Source organism: Equus caballus, chromosome 2 (assembly GCF_041296265.1).
Source record: "Equus caballus isolate H_3958 breed thoroughbred chromosome 2, TB-T2T, whole genome shotgun sequence".
Classification (NCBI taxonomy): domain Eukaryota; kingdom Metazoa; phylum Chordata; class Mammalia; order Perissodactyla; family Equidae; genus Equus; species Equus caballus.
Window position 1 is genome coordinate 84,133,160 of NC_091685.1, and position 14,670 is coordinate 84,147,829.

Below are 14,670 nucleotides of genomic sequence, written 5' to 3' on the forward strand. Positions count from 1 at the left end.
AGTGCAGAATGGAGAAGGGGAAGACAGGAAGTAGAAATACTAACAAAGACAATCTTGCAACTGTTCAGGTTAGAGATGATGAGTGCTTGAAGTAAGATAGTGTAGGCAGAATAAAGTCGACTTTTAAAAATATTTAAGATGTAAAAACTGGAATGCATGCTCTTCAGAGAGAAGGATGGTTTCCTCATTGATGCATCCCAAAGCCTAGAACAGTGCCTACCACAAGGAAATGCTCAATGACTACATATTGGATTCAGGGAACGTGTCACTGTAGTTTTTTAATGTTTTGGAATCACCCTTAAAAACAGGCATAACAACAAAAATCAGAAAGCCAAACCCCATAGACACCTAAGCCAAAATTAAAGTTATTTAATTGCTACACAAATATTCCAAAAGCTTATAGATTGGGAACAAACCCCTGATAGGTAGAATCACCAGGTGGTGGTGTTATCTGTGTGAGAGAAAATAGGGGGAAAGAAATAGTGCTAAGAACAGGAGAATCCAAATATCATAAAAATATGCTTACTAGAAATTTTGCTCAGTGGACCAGTGCAAGAATATAACAACCAAACCTGAGACAGCATTCTACAGACACCAATTCTTTTCTTTTCTTTATATATTTGCTTGTGCTGAGGACAATTTGCCCTGGGTTAACATCTGCACCAATCTTCCCCTATTTTTTTGTATGTGGCACACGGCCACAGCATGGCTGGTGAGTGGAGTAAGTCCATGCCCAGGATCCGAACCCGTGAACCAGGGCCACCTAACCAGAGTGTGTGGAACTCTAACCATTCAGCCACAGGGCCGTTCCAAGACCCCAATTATTGAGTGAGTGTAAGGAGACCAGAGTAAATCTCAAAGTGATGGCATGGGATGGGTTCTAGGATATCGGGAAATAACGAACAAATTCTCCTTTCCAGGAAAAATAATTGTACAGAAAGAAGTTGCTAGGAATAGAATCCACACTGATCAGAACAGAACAATTGGGACAAAGAAAAGAGAAGATACAGAAAAAAGTGGAAGTGAAAAACACATGACTAAACAAGTCTTAGAACAAAAGGAGAATACCAAGTAAAATTGCAGAATTTTTTTGAGAATAGTGACAGCTAAAATATGAGAAATCAGAATATGTCCAAATGCTTTTACCAGAGGAAATTTTACAACATTCAATTCTTAAAGAATTTAAACATATAACTTGAAAAGCTGGACAAAGAAAACTTCACTTAAATAAAGTATAAAGAAGAAATTAATAATTAAGACAAATTAATAAATTGGAAAATAGTAAAACTAATTAATCAATCCAAAAGTTGGTTCTAGGAAAACATAAAGCATAAAAACGTCACTAATTAACAAGATCCAGGAAAAAAATAAAGAAAAAAACAGTATTTGAGGCAAAATCATCTTCAAAAGCAAGAAAAGTTTTAAATATCATAAAGGTGTATTTTGTGTACTTATTAAAATACATTTAAAAGTCTGAATGAAATGAATAATTTTCTTAAAAAATAAAACTTACTAATATTGCCCAGTAAAGTTAAACATTCTAAAGAGATCAATTACCAGAGAAGAAACAGAGAAAACAAAAGAGATCCTCCACACACAAAAATGCACTAACAAACTACAGACTATTCTTCCTTATAAAAATGAGTGCAAAAATCTTAAGCAAAATGTTAGCAAACAAAATACAATAGCATATTAAATAATAAAACGAACTTAGCACTTAGATGTTAGGAAATTGATGAAATAAACCTCATAAAGTGGCAAGAATAAAACCTTGCATAAAGTAAATGTGTACCAATTTGTAGCCATGATTATTAGTAGTCGCAGATTTAACAATTGAGAACATTAAAGGAGATAAGGAAGGAATCTTGAGGAACACCAACGCTTAAGAAGCTGGTAGAGAACAAAGTTGGAGGACTAATATTTCAAAAATTCAAATTCACTACAAAGCTACAGTAAACAAGACTGTGGTACAGACATAAGGACAGACACAAATCAGTGGAAGAGAATTGAGATTCAAAAAATAAACCCTTACATTAGGCTCAGTTGATTTTCAAGAAGGGTGCCAAGATAATTCAATAATTAAAGGATACTCTGTCAACAAATGATGCTAGGACAACCGGGCTTCCACAAGCAGAAAGTTAATTTGGACCCCTAGAAGCACCATATACAAAAACTAACTCAATATGGACCAAACACCTACTTGTAACAGCTAATAGCAGAAGACTCTTAATAGGAAAGATAAGTGTAAATCTTTGTGACCTTGGATTAGGCAATGAGTTCTTAGATATGATATGCAAAGCATAAGAAATCAAAGGAAAACAGAGAAAGTTGTACTTTGCCAAAATTAAAAACTTTTGAGCTTCAAAGTACACTACCAAGAAAGTGAAAAAATCATCTACAGATTAGGTGAAAATATTTTCAAATCATGTAGCTGATGAGAGTCTAGATCCAGGATATAAGAACTCTACAACTCAACAATTAAAAAACAAATAATCAAATTTAAAATTGGCAAATTAACCAAATAGGCATTTCTCCAAAGAAGATATACAAACAGCCAATAACCACATGAAAAGATGCTCAACATCATTAATCATTAGGGAAATACAAATCAAAACCACAATGAAATACCACTCCACACCCACTAGGATGATTATTATCAAAAAAATGGACAACAAAAAGTGTTGGCGAGGGAGGATACAGAGAAAGTGCAACCCTCATGCACTGCTGGTGGGAAAGAAGAATGGTGCAGCCACATTGGAAAACAGTTTAGCAGCTCCTCACAAAGCTTCATATGACCTAGAAATTTACATGCTTAGGTATATATGCGAAAGAATTGAAAACACATGTACAACAAATACTTGTACATGGATGTTCATAGCAGCATTATTCATAATAGCCAAAAAGTGGAAATAACCCAAGTGTCATCAACTTAACGAATGGATAAACAAAATGCAGTATATCCTTACAATACACTATTATTCATCCATAACAAGTAATGAAATACAGATTTATGCTACAGTATAGATGAACTTGAAAACATTAGGCTAAATGAAAGAAGCTAGATACAAAAGGCCACGTATTATATGATTCTATTTCTATCAAATGTTCACAATAGGGAAATCTTTAGAGACAGAAAGTAGATTAGTAGTTGCCAGGATCTAGGGGAAGTGGTATTTGGGAGTGACTGCTAATGGTTACAAGATGTCTTTGGAGGATAACGAAACTATTCTAGAATTGGATGGTTGTACAACTTTGTGAATATACTAAAATTATTGAATGATATACTTTACAAGAGGGAATTTTACAGTATGTAAATTATATCTCAATTAAAAAAATAGAATCCAGCCGACTACAGAAAGCTAGAAAATGGATTAAAAGGAATTGTCAGAAATATAGCAAATTTTTAATAATTGTAGAATCTAGGTGGTGGTGTACGGTTGTACCTTGTACAATTCCTTTAAGTTTTCTTTCTGTTTTAAAATTCTCACATACACACAAAATTGTATGGGAAATAATTTCACAGAAACAATAAAAAGAGAATGAAAACAAACAAAAACACTTCATAAAGTAGTCCTTGGTGCCAATGCAACAAAGAATGATCAGTTCACTGAACTTAGAAATTAGGGAGATAACCTGATGCACAGCAAACTCAATGCACAGAATGCAATGCTGTGCATAGGATTAAACAGGAGAGGAACCAGAGACGCTGAGCTTCAGCTACCTGCCCAGATGCAGGTTCTGGCTTCCATTGCATTAATTCATCTTTAAACTAGATCATCATGACACCCAACTAGCCTCCCTGCCTCCTCCTACTCCCACTCCACCTTTGTCCTCTCATTTCTCATTCTCTAAATATCCTTTCTGCATCTTGAGTGTGTTTTATCACTATGAATATCACACATTTTAATTATTTGTATACATATCTTTCACTGCTAAAAGATTACAAGCTGTTCACGAGCTGATGTCACATCATATTGATCTGTGTATCCGCCCCCTCCAGGTCTAGTTTTGTTTTTCTCATTTTGTTGGTACCAAAGAAAAACAGAATTTGAGAATATGCCTATTTAAGAGGAGCCATTCAACTTTTTAACAACAGTGGATCAAAATTAATATAAAGTTTATGAGGTAAAATTATAAAATGTATTTACAAAAATGGAATTAATAAAATGCAAATAATAACATTAATGTCATTCTTTTGGAAATAAAAACTGTCTCGAGACAAGTGGAAAAAATAATTTATTGTAGATTGTTTTACACATTAACACGGAACATTTATACATATATTGATGTGCTGATATGAAATACTAAATTTAAAGACAAATATTTTTACACAAAAGTAGTTGCGCTATATTTTATAAAGATAGATTTTAATAAATTATCAGAGACATTTAAGAATAATAGGCCAATTATTCCCATAGGAGTGTATTCCATGTCAAAATTAAACTAACTTTTCTGAACATGATGCCCTAGATATAGTCTCATTCTTCTAAGCTAAGAAAAAGCAGCTCGTTTCTGGGAATAAAAAGCCAGGAATGGCTCTAACTGGAGTAGCCCAGCAGGACTTCTAGTTTATTCTTGGATGTGGTCAGAGCCCCTAACATTATCCCAAGCTAATGTAATAGCTCAGTGTGAAACTTTCTATGACGGCTGCATGTGGTTAATGAAATTTAATACAAGGGGAACAATACAAATGAGAGCCTTTTAGAGAAATTATATTTGCCACATGATTTGAATGAGCAACCAAATATTTTAGTAATAGAAATGTGTATTCTATATTTCTGAAGGGAAATTAGCACACTTCAAAATAGTCACTATTTGTTTAGCACAGTATATTAATTCTTATTGGGGGGGGGGTCTGAAAATAAATCACATTTTTTCCTGAAACTTAGAATTCACTCCTTTAGAAAATGATTTCTATAGTGATACACAACACCACGATATAAACTTTGTTGTATGTTATAATCATTAAAATATACATATATATGAGGCACTAAACAGATTTGACAAACCAGGGTGTATATACACATGGCCAAATACTGTTTCATTTAATTAAATTCAACACATATTGATTGGGTGCCTACTACTTGCAAATTACCATGTTAGGTAATACTCACAGTAGATTTTAAGACACATGAGCTCACATCATCCACATCAAAAGCCAACGCTTAGATAATATATTAAACCTTGAAAATAATCAAGAGCAAGAGCTAAAGTTGTATAATGTATAGTGGAAGATATACCTAGGAGAGAGGCTTGGGATAATCGAAAAGGACAAAGCAAAATCTGTATCGCTGGGGGATAATTGCTCCCAGGCTTGGTATGTATTGGGGGATTAATCGGAACCTAGTCTGCAGTCCTCTCCATCCCAAAGTCCACAATTCAGTTCTCATCCTGCTGTGTTTCCTAAAAAAAGCAGAAGAAACAGGGGATTAATTTTTAGTGATAATAAAGCTTGTCGTAGCCTCCTCCCCCAAATATTTTTCTTCTATAAGAACGTGATCTGCATTCATATCTCCAGTCTTTCTAAGTCATTCCTTCCATAATTCTGGGTGAACCAGGGCCGCCCTACTAAACTGACCCACCCCTGAGGTGTAGTTTAACTTATCAGAGAAACATCAGTAAGCATGCCAACGCTGGAAGTAAATTATTTAAAGTAAAAACAGTTGAAAGAAGATAAAGATAAATATTTTAAAACTTGGCATTCCATTCCTTTTAGGACTTGTTATACTTTAAAAGCATTTTTAGGGAATTAGTATACATATAGGAAAAGAAATATAATCAAGTAGTCTCACCCCATCTAAAGAACCAATACATCAGCAGGAGAACAAAGCATCAAACTGGCTTCTGATGCCACACGCTGTGAGATGGCAAAGGCAGGGCGTGACCTCGGTGTGCACAAGCCCACCGGGGGTGACAGGACTCCAGGCTGGAGCACCAGTGTCCTGAGGTCCGGTCTAGCACAGGGATTCTGGATGGAGTACACCCATAGCACCAGCACAAACCTAAAGCTTCCCTGTGGAAGCATTGGGATTCTGGGAAATTAAAAATCACTCTTCTTTCTAGGAAAAACACACGAGGAACTAGGATTTCCAAAGATCCCTAGACGTTCTGCAGGGTGACAGGCTGGCCCTTAGATGGATCTGAAGCTCCATGATTACTAAACTTCCCATGAACTGCAGTCCTGCCTTGGCCCTGATGGCGATCTCAGCCCAGCTCAGGGCACTGAGGCGAAAGGGCCTGGGGAGTCCCCTCACAGCCCGCTCCCCTCAGTCATGTGTGAGCAGGACTACAGAGGAAGAACAAAAACCAGGTCTTCTTCATCTAGAGCTTCTGGTTTTAATTTCAATAGAGGACAAACAGTGGTAACCATAAACTGTCCCCTAAGAAGTTTTTATTGTTCTAACTGGCTCATTAATGTTTCAGGATTTCCGCTGCTTTACTTAAGAATTCATGTCTGTAAGCAAGAATTCTTTTCAAATGAAACATATTTTCAGTGATTACGATTTAGCCGCCCATATTTATATTCTGTCTTGAAGAAAAAAAAAAGAATTACGTTCTGATTAGTCATACCTCTGTGCCTGTATTTTTTCTGGATAGAAACCAAACCTGCATTGGTTCTTTTTTCCCCTTCATGGACACCGGGCCTCTGTGCTCCAAATGGAATTGTGGATCTGAATTTTCTGGTGTCATAAGACATCTAAATACAGGGGACAGGGAGGAGGGAGAAGTATGGAGAGATGACACGTACCAAAGTTATCAACTGAGACAGCAAAGCCACACACTAAAGTTGTTTGTAAAGGCAATTCAAGGTTTTAAGAACAACGATTTTATCAGAAATTCCTGAAATGGTGTGGAATCATTTAAAATGGAAATAAGGATGCCACCTTCTCAAATACAAAATAAACAATCCTAAGAGCCAAGATCATAACTGCCTAAAGGTAACAAAATCACTCAGAGAGTTAAACTATATGGAAAGAGACATTTTTCTTGGAAATCAGTAAATAGCAAGACATGTTCTCTTACCTGTATGTATATTCAGACACATTTATTTTTCCCTTTTCTCCAGTGGTTTCTGTTCTGCTCGTGAGGTTGACAGTATTTCCAAAAAGACAATATCGAGGCATCCTCTGTCCTATGACACCTGTAACTACCTCTCCAGTGTGTATCCCTATGGTTATCTGCAGAAATCAAAGCTTTGCTTCAATAACTTCTATCACGAGCACGCTAATATTTACTTACTTTATACTACAGAATAATGTAGTCATCATATAAACATCATAAGAATTCTCTAGAGTCCAAGTATATTACAGACAAAACCAAAAACCCTCATAAAATCTTTCTTCCAAGAGAAACATTCTTTTTCTAAAGTCTGAAGATTTCAGAGATGTAAATCTGGCAACTTACATAAGATACAAGAAAGAGATTTTTAAAAATAAACCAGAAAGGACAGGAAATTTTATCTCATCCTCATGACTTCCAGTACATGGGACAGACTAGGTTTCAGATGGGGGAAAGATTTCCCATCTCTATGAAAGAATAGGATACAATGAGTTCAATAAAATAGTATAGACTTTGTTGTCAAGATGTCCTTTCTTGTACATAATTAATGATGCTTGGTCAAGAATATGAATCAATTGTCCACAAAAGTCTACTACCACTATTATAATATCTATTTTAATTACTAACCTGAACAGATTCGCCATCCACTTGAACCTGGCCAGCAATTTCCATCATGTCCAAGGCCAGATGGCAAATGGATCGTGCATGGTGGATGCACGGCTCTGGTAAACCGCTCACTGTCATATACTTATCACCAACAGTCTCCACCTGACACAGCACATATATTTACATGTTCATTGGTTAGCAAAACGTGACCATTTCATTTGCTACTCTTATACAAAAAATAGTTTTCCAAGGCTATTGGTAACTTTAAGCTTTCCTTCTCCTTAACTCTCTTAAAATTCTAATACATTCAACTCCAATAAGATGAAACTGTCATTATTTGAAATTTACACACATGGCACTTGAGGTCTTTGACGGCAAGCAGGTATAGACAGTATTACTTTTCCTCTAGGAAGTCCTGGTTTCTCACCTTGTATACCCTTATAATTTAGTAGAACAATTTATTACCCTATTTCCCCTTAAAACAGTGATAGTTTGATGGCACAAGAACCACCGCCTGAAGCTCAGTGATTTATCATGGTCATTAACCATTTATTTTTATGATGTGCTCACCAAGTGTTACATTGTACCCCAGAAAACGACTATAAAATAGAAAATAGTCTTTCTGGCACTTATATTATTCCAGATGCCTGCTGATGGTTTAGTTAACATTCTTTATGAAGCAATATTCCACTGACTTCATTTTTCCAATATTATATTTGTTTCTAACTGAAACAAAGGGCAGAAATGCCATATAAATGTTTATCTTCAAGTTGAAGTTATCTAAAATCAAGTCTGAGTCCCAGTACCCCTTCTCATGCTCCGTGACTTCTTTACTGTGCAAAGCATTTATATATTTCAGTAAAAATGTCTCTTGCAGACCACTAAAAAGAATGCTGTGTTTATATTACGTGATAAACAACCTGTGCAGATTTGTTCATGTAAGAGCAAATAAGCTGCTGAATATTTTATTTTACCTTGGGAATCATCTGATCTATTCATTTGGGCTACAAGGACGAGAAAGTTTTACACAAGAGGTAATTAGTGAAGAAAATGGCAAATTACAACTACACGGAGACTAACTATACCAAGGTGGCAGGACTACAGTCAGAGACCTGTGATTGCAGTGCTTTTGGAAGGTAGGATCTGAAAATTCAGATTGTCACTAGTAGTGCATTAGGATATCATCTGGACTTGCCTTATAAACAAATGGATTTTTCCGGGAATCAGTCAGTGTGTCAAATCTGGTGTAAAGGTCATTGAGAAGGTTTACAATCTTCATGGCCCCTTCTCCTGATGCGTGCTTGCTACAGAAAGCATTGAAGCCCACAATGCCACTGAAGAGGATGGTCACGTTGTCATATCTTTTGGCAGGCACTGGACGCTTGTGTCTCAGCTCATTGGCAACAGATGGAGGGAGGACAGAATATAGTAACCTGTTCAGTGGGATTAGGAAAAAGCCATGGTAAGCAATTCTGGGACCGGCTTTAGAGCTTCTCCTGTCCCAGTCAGAGCTGCCATGTGCACTGTAAAGGCCTGGATTCTGATAGGATACCCGTTCTTAGCCATATTTATAAGTAAAGTATAGAAAATATAAATAATTTGTTTGTTTTAATCACATAAAACATCCCCAAATCCAAAACAATTAAAACCAAGTCAAAATAAGCCAAACAAACAAATAGATCAGACGAAGGACTGGCAACAGGAAGTCCAGGTTTTCATGCGCAGTCTTGCACTCTGACCCTGCTGCTGCCACGTTCCCAGCGTGAAAGTTGTCAACACCAGCACTTACAACACTGTGTGAGTAGCACAGTACCAGGAGCATGTGTATCTCTCTCAGGAATAAGAAATTTATTTCAATTTTTGTAAATAATATTAAAAGAAGCAGATTTCTCTCCAGTCCCATTCGCGCCTCACTCCTCTTTGGAAGACACTGATAAAAAAGGTTAAAATGGGTCTAGACAAGAAAAGATTTTCTTTGAATAGACAATATTGAGACCATTACAATGGCCTCTGGGATTACGTTGAGGGGACAAGTGTGCTAAGCACAACAGGCGGAGGATGAGAGCTGAGGGAGAGAAGCAGAAACCAGGGAGACCCACGGGCTCTTGACATGGTAACTCAGAGGAACAAATGACACCTCCCCACCTTTTTCTTCCCTGTAGCCAGAGGGCTTAAGTCCAAGAACAAAATGGAGAGGAACTCTCCATTTTCGGAGTCCAAGAACAAAATGGAGCTGAACTCTCATTATTTTTCCTAGCTTTAGTGAAATTTCTCCAGCTTTTCATTTTGAACTTTTAAACAGAAAACACTTTATAAAATATTTTAAAGCTATATTTGAATATTAAATGTGAATAGTAGGGGCCAGCCCCATGGTCAAGTGGTTAAGTTTTGCATGTTCTGCTTCCATGGTCCAGGCTTTGACGGTTCAGATCCTGGGTGTGGGCCGACACATTGTTTATCAGGCCACGCTGCGGTAGCTTCCCACAAAGAAGAACCAGAATGACTTACAACTAGGATATACAACTATGTACTGGGGCTTTGGAGAGAAAAAAAGAGGAAGGTTAGCAACAGATGTTAGCTCAGGGCCAATCCTCTTCACCAAAATAATGATGATAATAATAATAATAATAATAATAATAATAGTAGTAGTAGTAGTAAATGGTTTATAATTAAATCAACTTGAAAACCAAATATCTACAAAAAACAAAACCTATGTGGTTTTCTAATATAACAGCCAGAACAGGATACTGAGTAACTCAAACTTACAAATCCATATGACTTTGAATTATAGTCCTAAGTACTATCCTACAAGCTCCATAAAATGTGTTATTTTTCATGAATGAAGTTGTACCGCATACCAATAAAGTATACATTTTGAATTGTTTTTCAAGCAATGGGAGGAATTTGAGCTCCCTGTCTCACAGGCTTTCTGAAATTTGCAAAATACCTGGATAGCCTAAGGGGTTCAATTTAGGTCATAAGGGAAGGGAAGTGGTCTCAAAGAAACTAAACACAACTTTCAGCTTCATTATGCAAAGGCGAAGACAAGTGAATTAAGAAGCTATGGATAAAGACAGACATTTAAAAGGCATTCTCTATTTCATCCATGCCATTAATAAATAGTTAACTGCTGTGTTTGTGGGTGGGCACAACATTCATCCATGGGCAACTACACATGTACCAATGAAGGAAAAGTATAGAAAGCAATGCTGTTACTGATATTCTGGGTGTTCAAGTAGAGGGAAACAGTTCTTACAGGAAGTAAGGCAGATCAGTTCAATTCTCCAACAAGCTAGCCTTCTATCTTACAAACATTAAAAATGAACACACAGGACCTTGGGTAAAACCTCTTATGAACATCAGTGATTTAGTACTTTTAATTAATATACACAAGCAAGGCCAAGTAGTATGAACAACGAGTATTTGTTTAAACAAATTACTTGAAAATGAAGTATTATCTTAAATGTTACTTGCCCAGTATTTCATAATTTAATGCACCATTAGTAGAAAAATAATATTTTATTTTGATATTTTTGATGTGTGTCTTCACAGATGCAATTGTTGTCGTTACAGATGACATTACAATCTGTCAGATTCAATCTGCCAAGTCCTAAGATAATTCGGAGTCCAAGAACAGAAATCTTTTAAACTATAAGGGCCAATTCCAAGTTCAGTGTTCAGTGTAACCCTCAGCCCCTGGCCAGCCCCTGGTACAAAGAGCATGCTCAGGACATACTTCTTGCATGAAGGAGGGAATGAATGGATAGTTGGACTTTAAAGACGCATTTGAATTAGTCTAACGATTTTGAGAGAGAGATTTTGGCATATTTCTTTCAAATTGGTTTGTAAAATTAGAAGACATATTCCCACTGCCATTAAGACTGATTTATTTCGGTACACAGAATTTCTTTTTAAGAGATGTGGAAGAGTTTATCTACTGCTCTAGAACTACAATGGGTTCCATGCCTGTTAGTCTGGTTATCAACCTTAAGTCAACTACAGTAGAGTCACAATATACTATGCATAACAGCTGTGCCCTTCTTTAATAGCAAAGTTACATTCTTACGTGTCTGTCTTTTTCTTTTCATCTTCCAGGGCTCTTAGCGTAAGCTGCAGCCTGTCTGTGAGGATTTCCAGTTCTTGAGTCAGTTTGTATTCCTCTCTGAATTGTTCTCCCAGAAGAACGAGATCGCGTGTGGCATCGTGCAGAGGGATGTCACTCAGATACAGACCTCTCCTTGTTAAGTCGTCCAGATTCATCACACTGTCACAGAGAAATGAGGCAAAATCAGTCCCAACTTGTCCATGCACATGACAACACCGATTCTGACTACAGTTAAGGAGGATAAGCCTGCCATCTCCTACCATTCAAAAGGTCAGGCTGAAGAAAAATACTTGGAGAATCTCACAAATAACGTGACTTCATGCTTTCAGACATGGAAAAATCTATCACAGAGCAGTGGACTTGAAACGTGTTTTTGCCAAATCGCGTTTTTTGATGTCATCAACCTAAACTGAAAGATAATGTAAAAAACTGCCCTGTAAATCTGCATTTAATACAAGGCTTTTATTTATCATCACATTTTTTCCTGATTATAAAGAAATGAACAAAAGGCTTATACTCCTTAACTCATTTTCCTTGACTAATTTTTCTCATTTATTTGAAACATTATTTGATCTTGCTGAATTTTATGCATCTTTGTAACTGAAGTCATTTTCAGAACAACATAATAATGTATATTGATTCAGTGAAGATCTCGTGAGTGAAAAGTTGACTGCCTTTATAAAATTTATTCTTTGGTTAGGATGTCTTGAGCTTATATTACTGGTTTGATTTCTTTAAATGCAAAGTGATTTCTTCTGGTCATTCACAATAGTAATTCCTCTAAAATGATATCATTGAGTTGTGACTTTATTGAAGAATTTTGGATTAACAAAATGTCTCTCTGCGATATATTCTCAGTAGAAATGTCCAACAATCAAAGCAAAAATTAGCAGGTCAGTATAGAAAAATAAAATGGTCACAGGGTTTACTAAAGAAGAACACCTCTCTGGAAAGAGGCCAGATGATCTACCAAATGTTCTATAAGACGTGACCCCGAGCAGAGAAAAGAAATGATTACAAGCTTAAAATGAAAATAAATGGCTTAAAATGCTCATATTGTTAGAAAATTTAATGAAATTATGTCTCAATGTTCTAAAAAATGTATTTATCATTATTTTAAAGAGTTAACTTTTTTCTCAATTTAACTGATCATCTTGGAATTATTTATTTTATAAGTAAAACTCTTTTATTTGATCTCTTATTTAATGAGAGTACAAATCTTTCTACACACACGAGCAGGACCCATATGACAATCTGTGAAGGTGTTACTACATAACCAATTTCCACATATGGTAATTAGCAAATAGACTCCAAACTTTCTGCTTCTATTACCAAAAAAACCTCTCTCTCCCTGAATAGAAACTGTCCCTAATGAAAAGCCGTCATTCTACTGAAGGTGAGCTTGGAAAGAGGCAAAAGAAAAAAGAACTTATAGACAGCAGATGAAGATAGAGTTAGATCAATGTAAGTTATTAATAAAAGAATGTAAAGAGTTTGTATTCTCTAATTTTGTCTCTTTTATTTTCATGATATATATTCTTAGGGGAAAATCATTAGTCATATACAGTCTTTAATACTATATTAATAATATTAAAAGAGGTTGTTACAAAGTTCAGTGCATTTTTCAGAAATTTTAAAACAGTGTTTTTAATTGAAAAATGATCATGTGGACTTCGAATTTTTAATCAATAGGCCACCAAAACATGCCTTCTTAAATGTATTAAAAAGTATGTTACTGCATACCTTTTGGTTGTACAGAGTTATAAACACACAAAATATCACCTACCAATTTCCAGAACTATCTCTTTCTACTGTTCTAAAGCAAATTCAGATACACTTTCTTATTCTGAATTCCCATGCATCTTTTAGTAAAATATTTTGTCAAACTGGCAAAATACTAACCTACAGTTTTACTTCCCTCTGATGTTTATTACAAATAACATAATCGACATAAATTTCAATTTAATAATACATTTGAATAGTACATCCCAATTAAAGTAGCTAAATATTTTAACATAAAATAGTTCAAACCCAGAAATAATTAGAAAAGTAATTTCATGGTGCCAAATATACTCGTGTATTTATGCCGTCTATTAGATGTTACGCAGAATTACTCTTCTACGTGGTGCCTCTGTGGAAGGTACAGAGCCATAGAATTAGCTAACTGCAGATTATGTACCCCATGACGCAATGGCATCAACATTCAGCAAATTGATTAAGACATAGCAAATAAAATAGAATACATGATTTCTTCTGAGTTCATTATAAATGTTAAATAAAATTATCCCTGTTATAAAGAGGTGTATAATGAGAGTTGTAAAATCTAACTACACTTTAGGATATGTAGACATGATTGAATAAAGTGTTACTGAATTCCTTTGCTAGCTAACGACAAGTACTTATATCCACTACAATTCATCTAAAAATTCTCACCTTGGTGAACACAGAAAAAGTATGCTATCTGCTTCGGGTAAGTAGATCATCTGGCCCTTGAGACGCAAGCAGCTGATCTCAGTCCCAGTCAGTTCATCCTCACATTCTAATTTCTCGACATCCAACAATCCTTCCTTGAAAAGGCAAGACATAACCATTAACTGGTGCCTGTCTCCCTACCCAGTAACTCAGCAAACAGAAGGCCACACATACCTCATTTCCCACCAAACCGTAAGGGAGAATAAGTGCACCAATCAGAACAGTAGAGGGCATTTCGTCAGAGTTCTGCCAGGTAATAAGCCTAGTGGCTACCTTACAAACACTGCAGAAAAGTGAACTGATTATCTCCCGTGAACCCAGATAGACAGTAGCAGTGCCACTGTTCACATATTTATTTAAAGCTTCCATGAATCTTATTTCTGATTTCTCAGCATGGTTATACCATGCTCTATCAACGAATGAACCAA

The 14,670-nt window shown here is 35.9% G+C and overlaps 1 protein-coding gene across 1 annotated transcript in view; it reads right to left on the minus strand.

Moving 5' to 3' along the window:
- Nucleotides 1-4,219: 4,219 nt before the first annotated feature.
- The window catches only part of GUCY1B1 (guanylate cyclase 1 soluble subunit beta 1), a 46,965-nt gene continuing 36,514 nt past the window's right edge, over nucleotides 4,220-14,670 (minus strand). Inside the window, exons 8-14 of the mRNA XM_023636396.2 lie at nucleotides 14,204-14,337; nucleotides 11,732-11,929; nucleotides 8,861-9,098; nucleotides 7,687-7,827; nucleotides 7,024-7,178; nucleotides 6,571-6,697; nucleotides 4,220-5,403 (exon numbers count right to left, since the gene is read on the minus strand). Coding sequence (XP_023492164.1) covers nucleotides 5,380-5,403; nucleotides 6,571-6,697; nucleotides 7,024-7,178; nucleotides 7,687-7,827; nucleotides 8,861-9,098; nucleotides 11,732-11,929; nucleotides 14,204-14,337 — 1,017 coding nt within the window. The 3' untranslated portion in view covers nucleotides 4,220-5,379. The remainder of the gene's footprint in view (nucleotides 5,404-6,570; nucleotides 6,698-7,023; nucleotides 7,179-7,686; nucleotides 7,828-8,860; nucleotides 9,099-11,731; nucleotides 11,930-14,203; nucleotides 14,338-14,670) is intronic.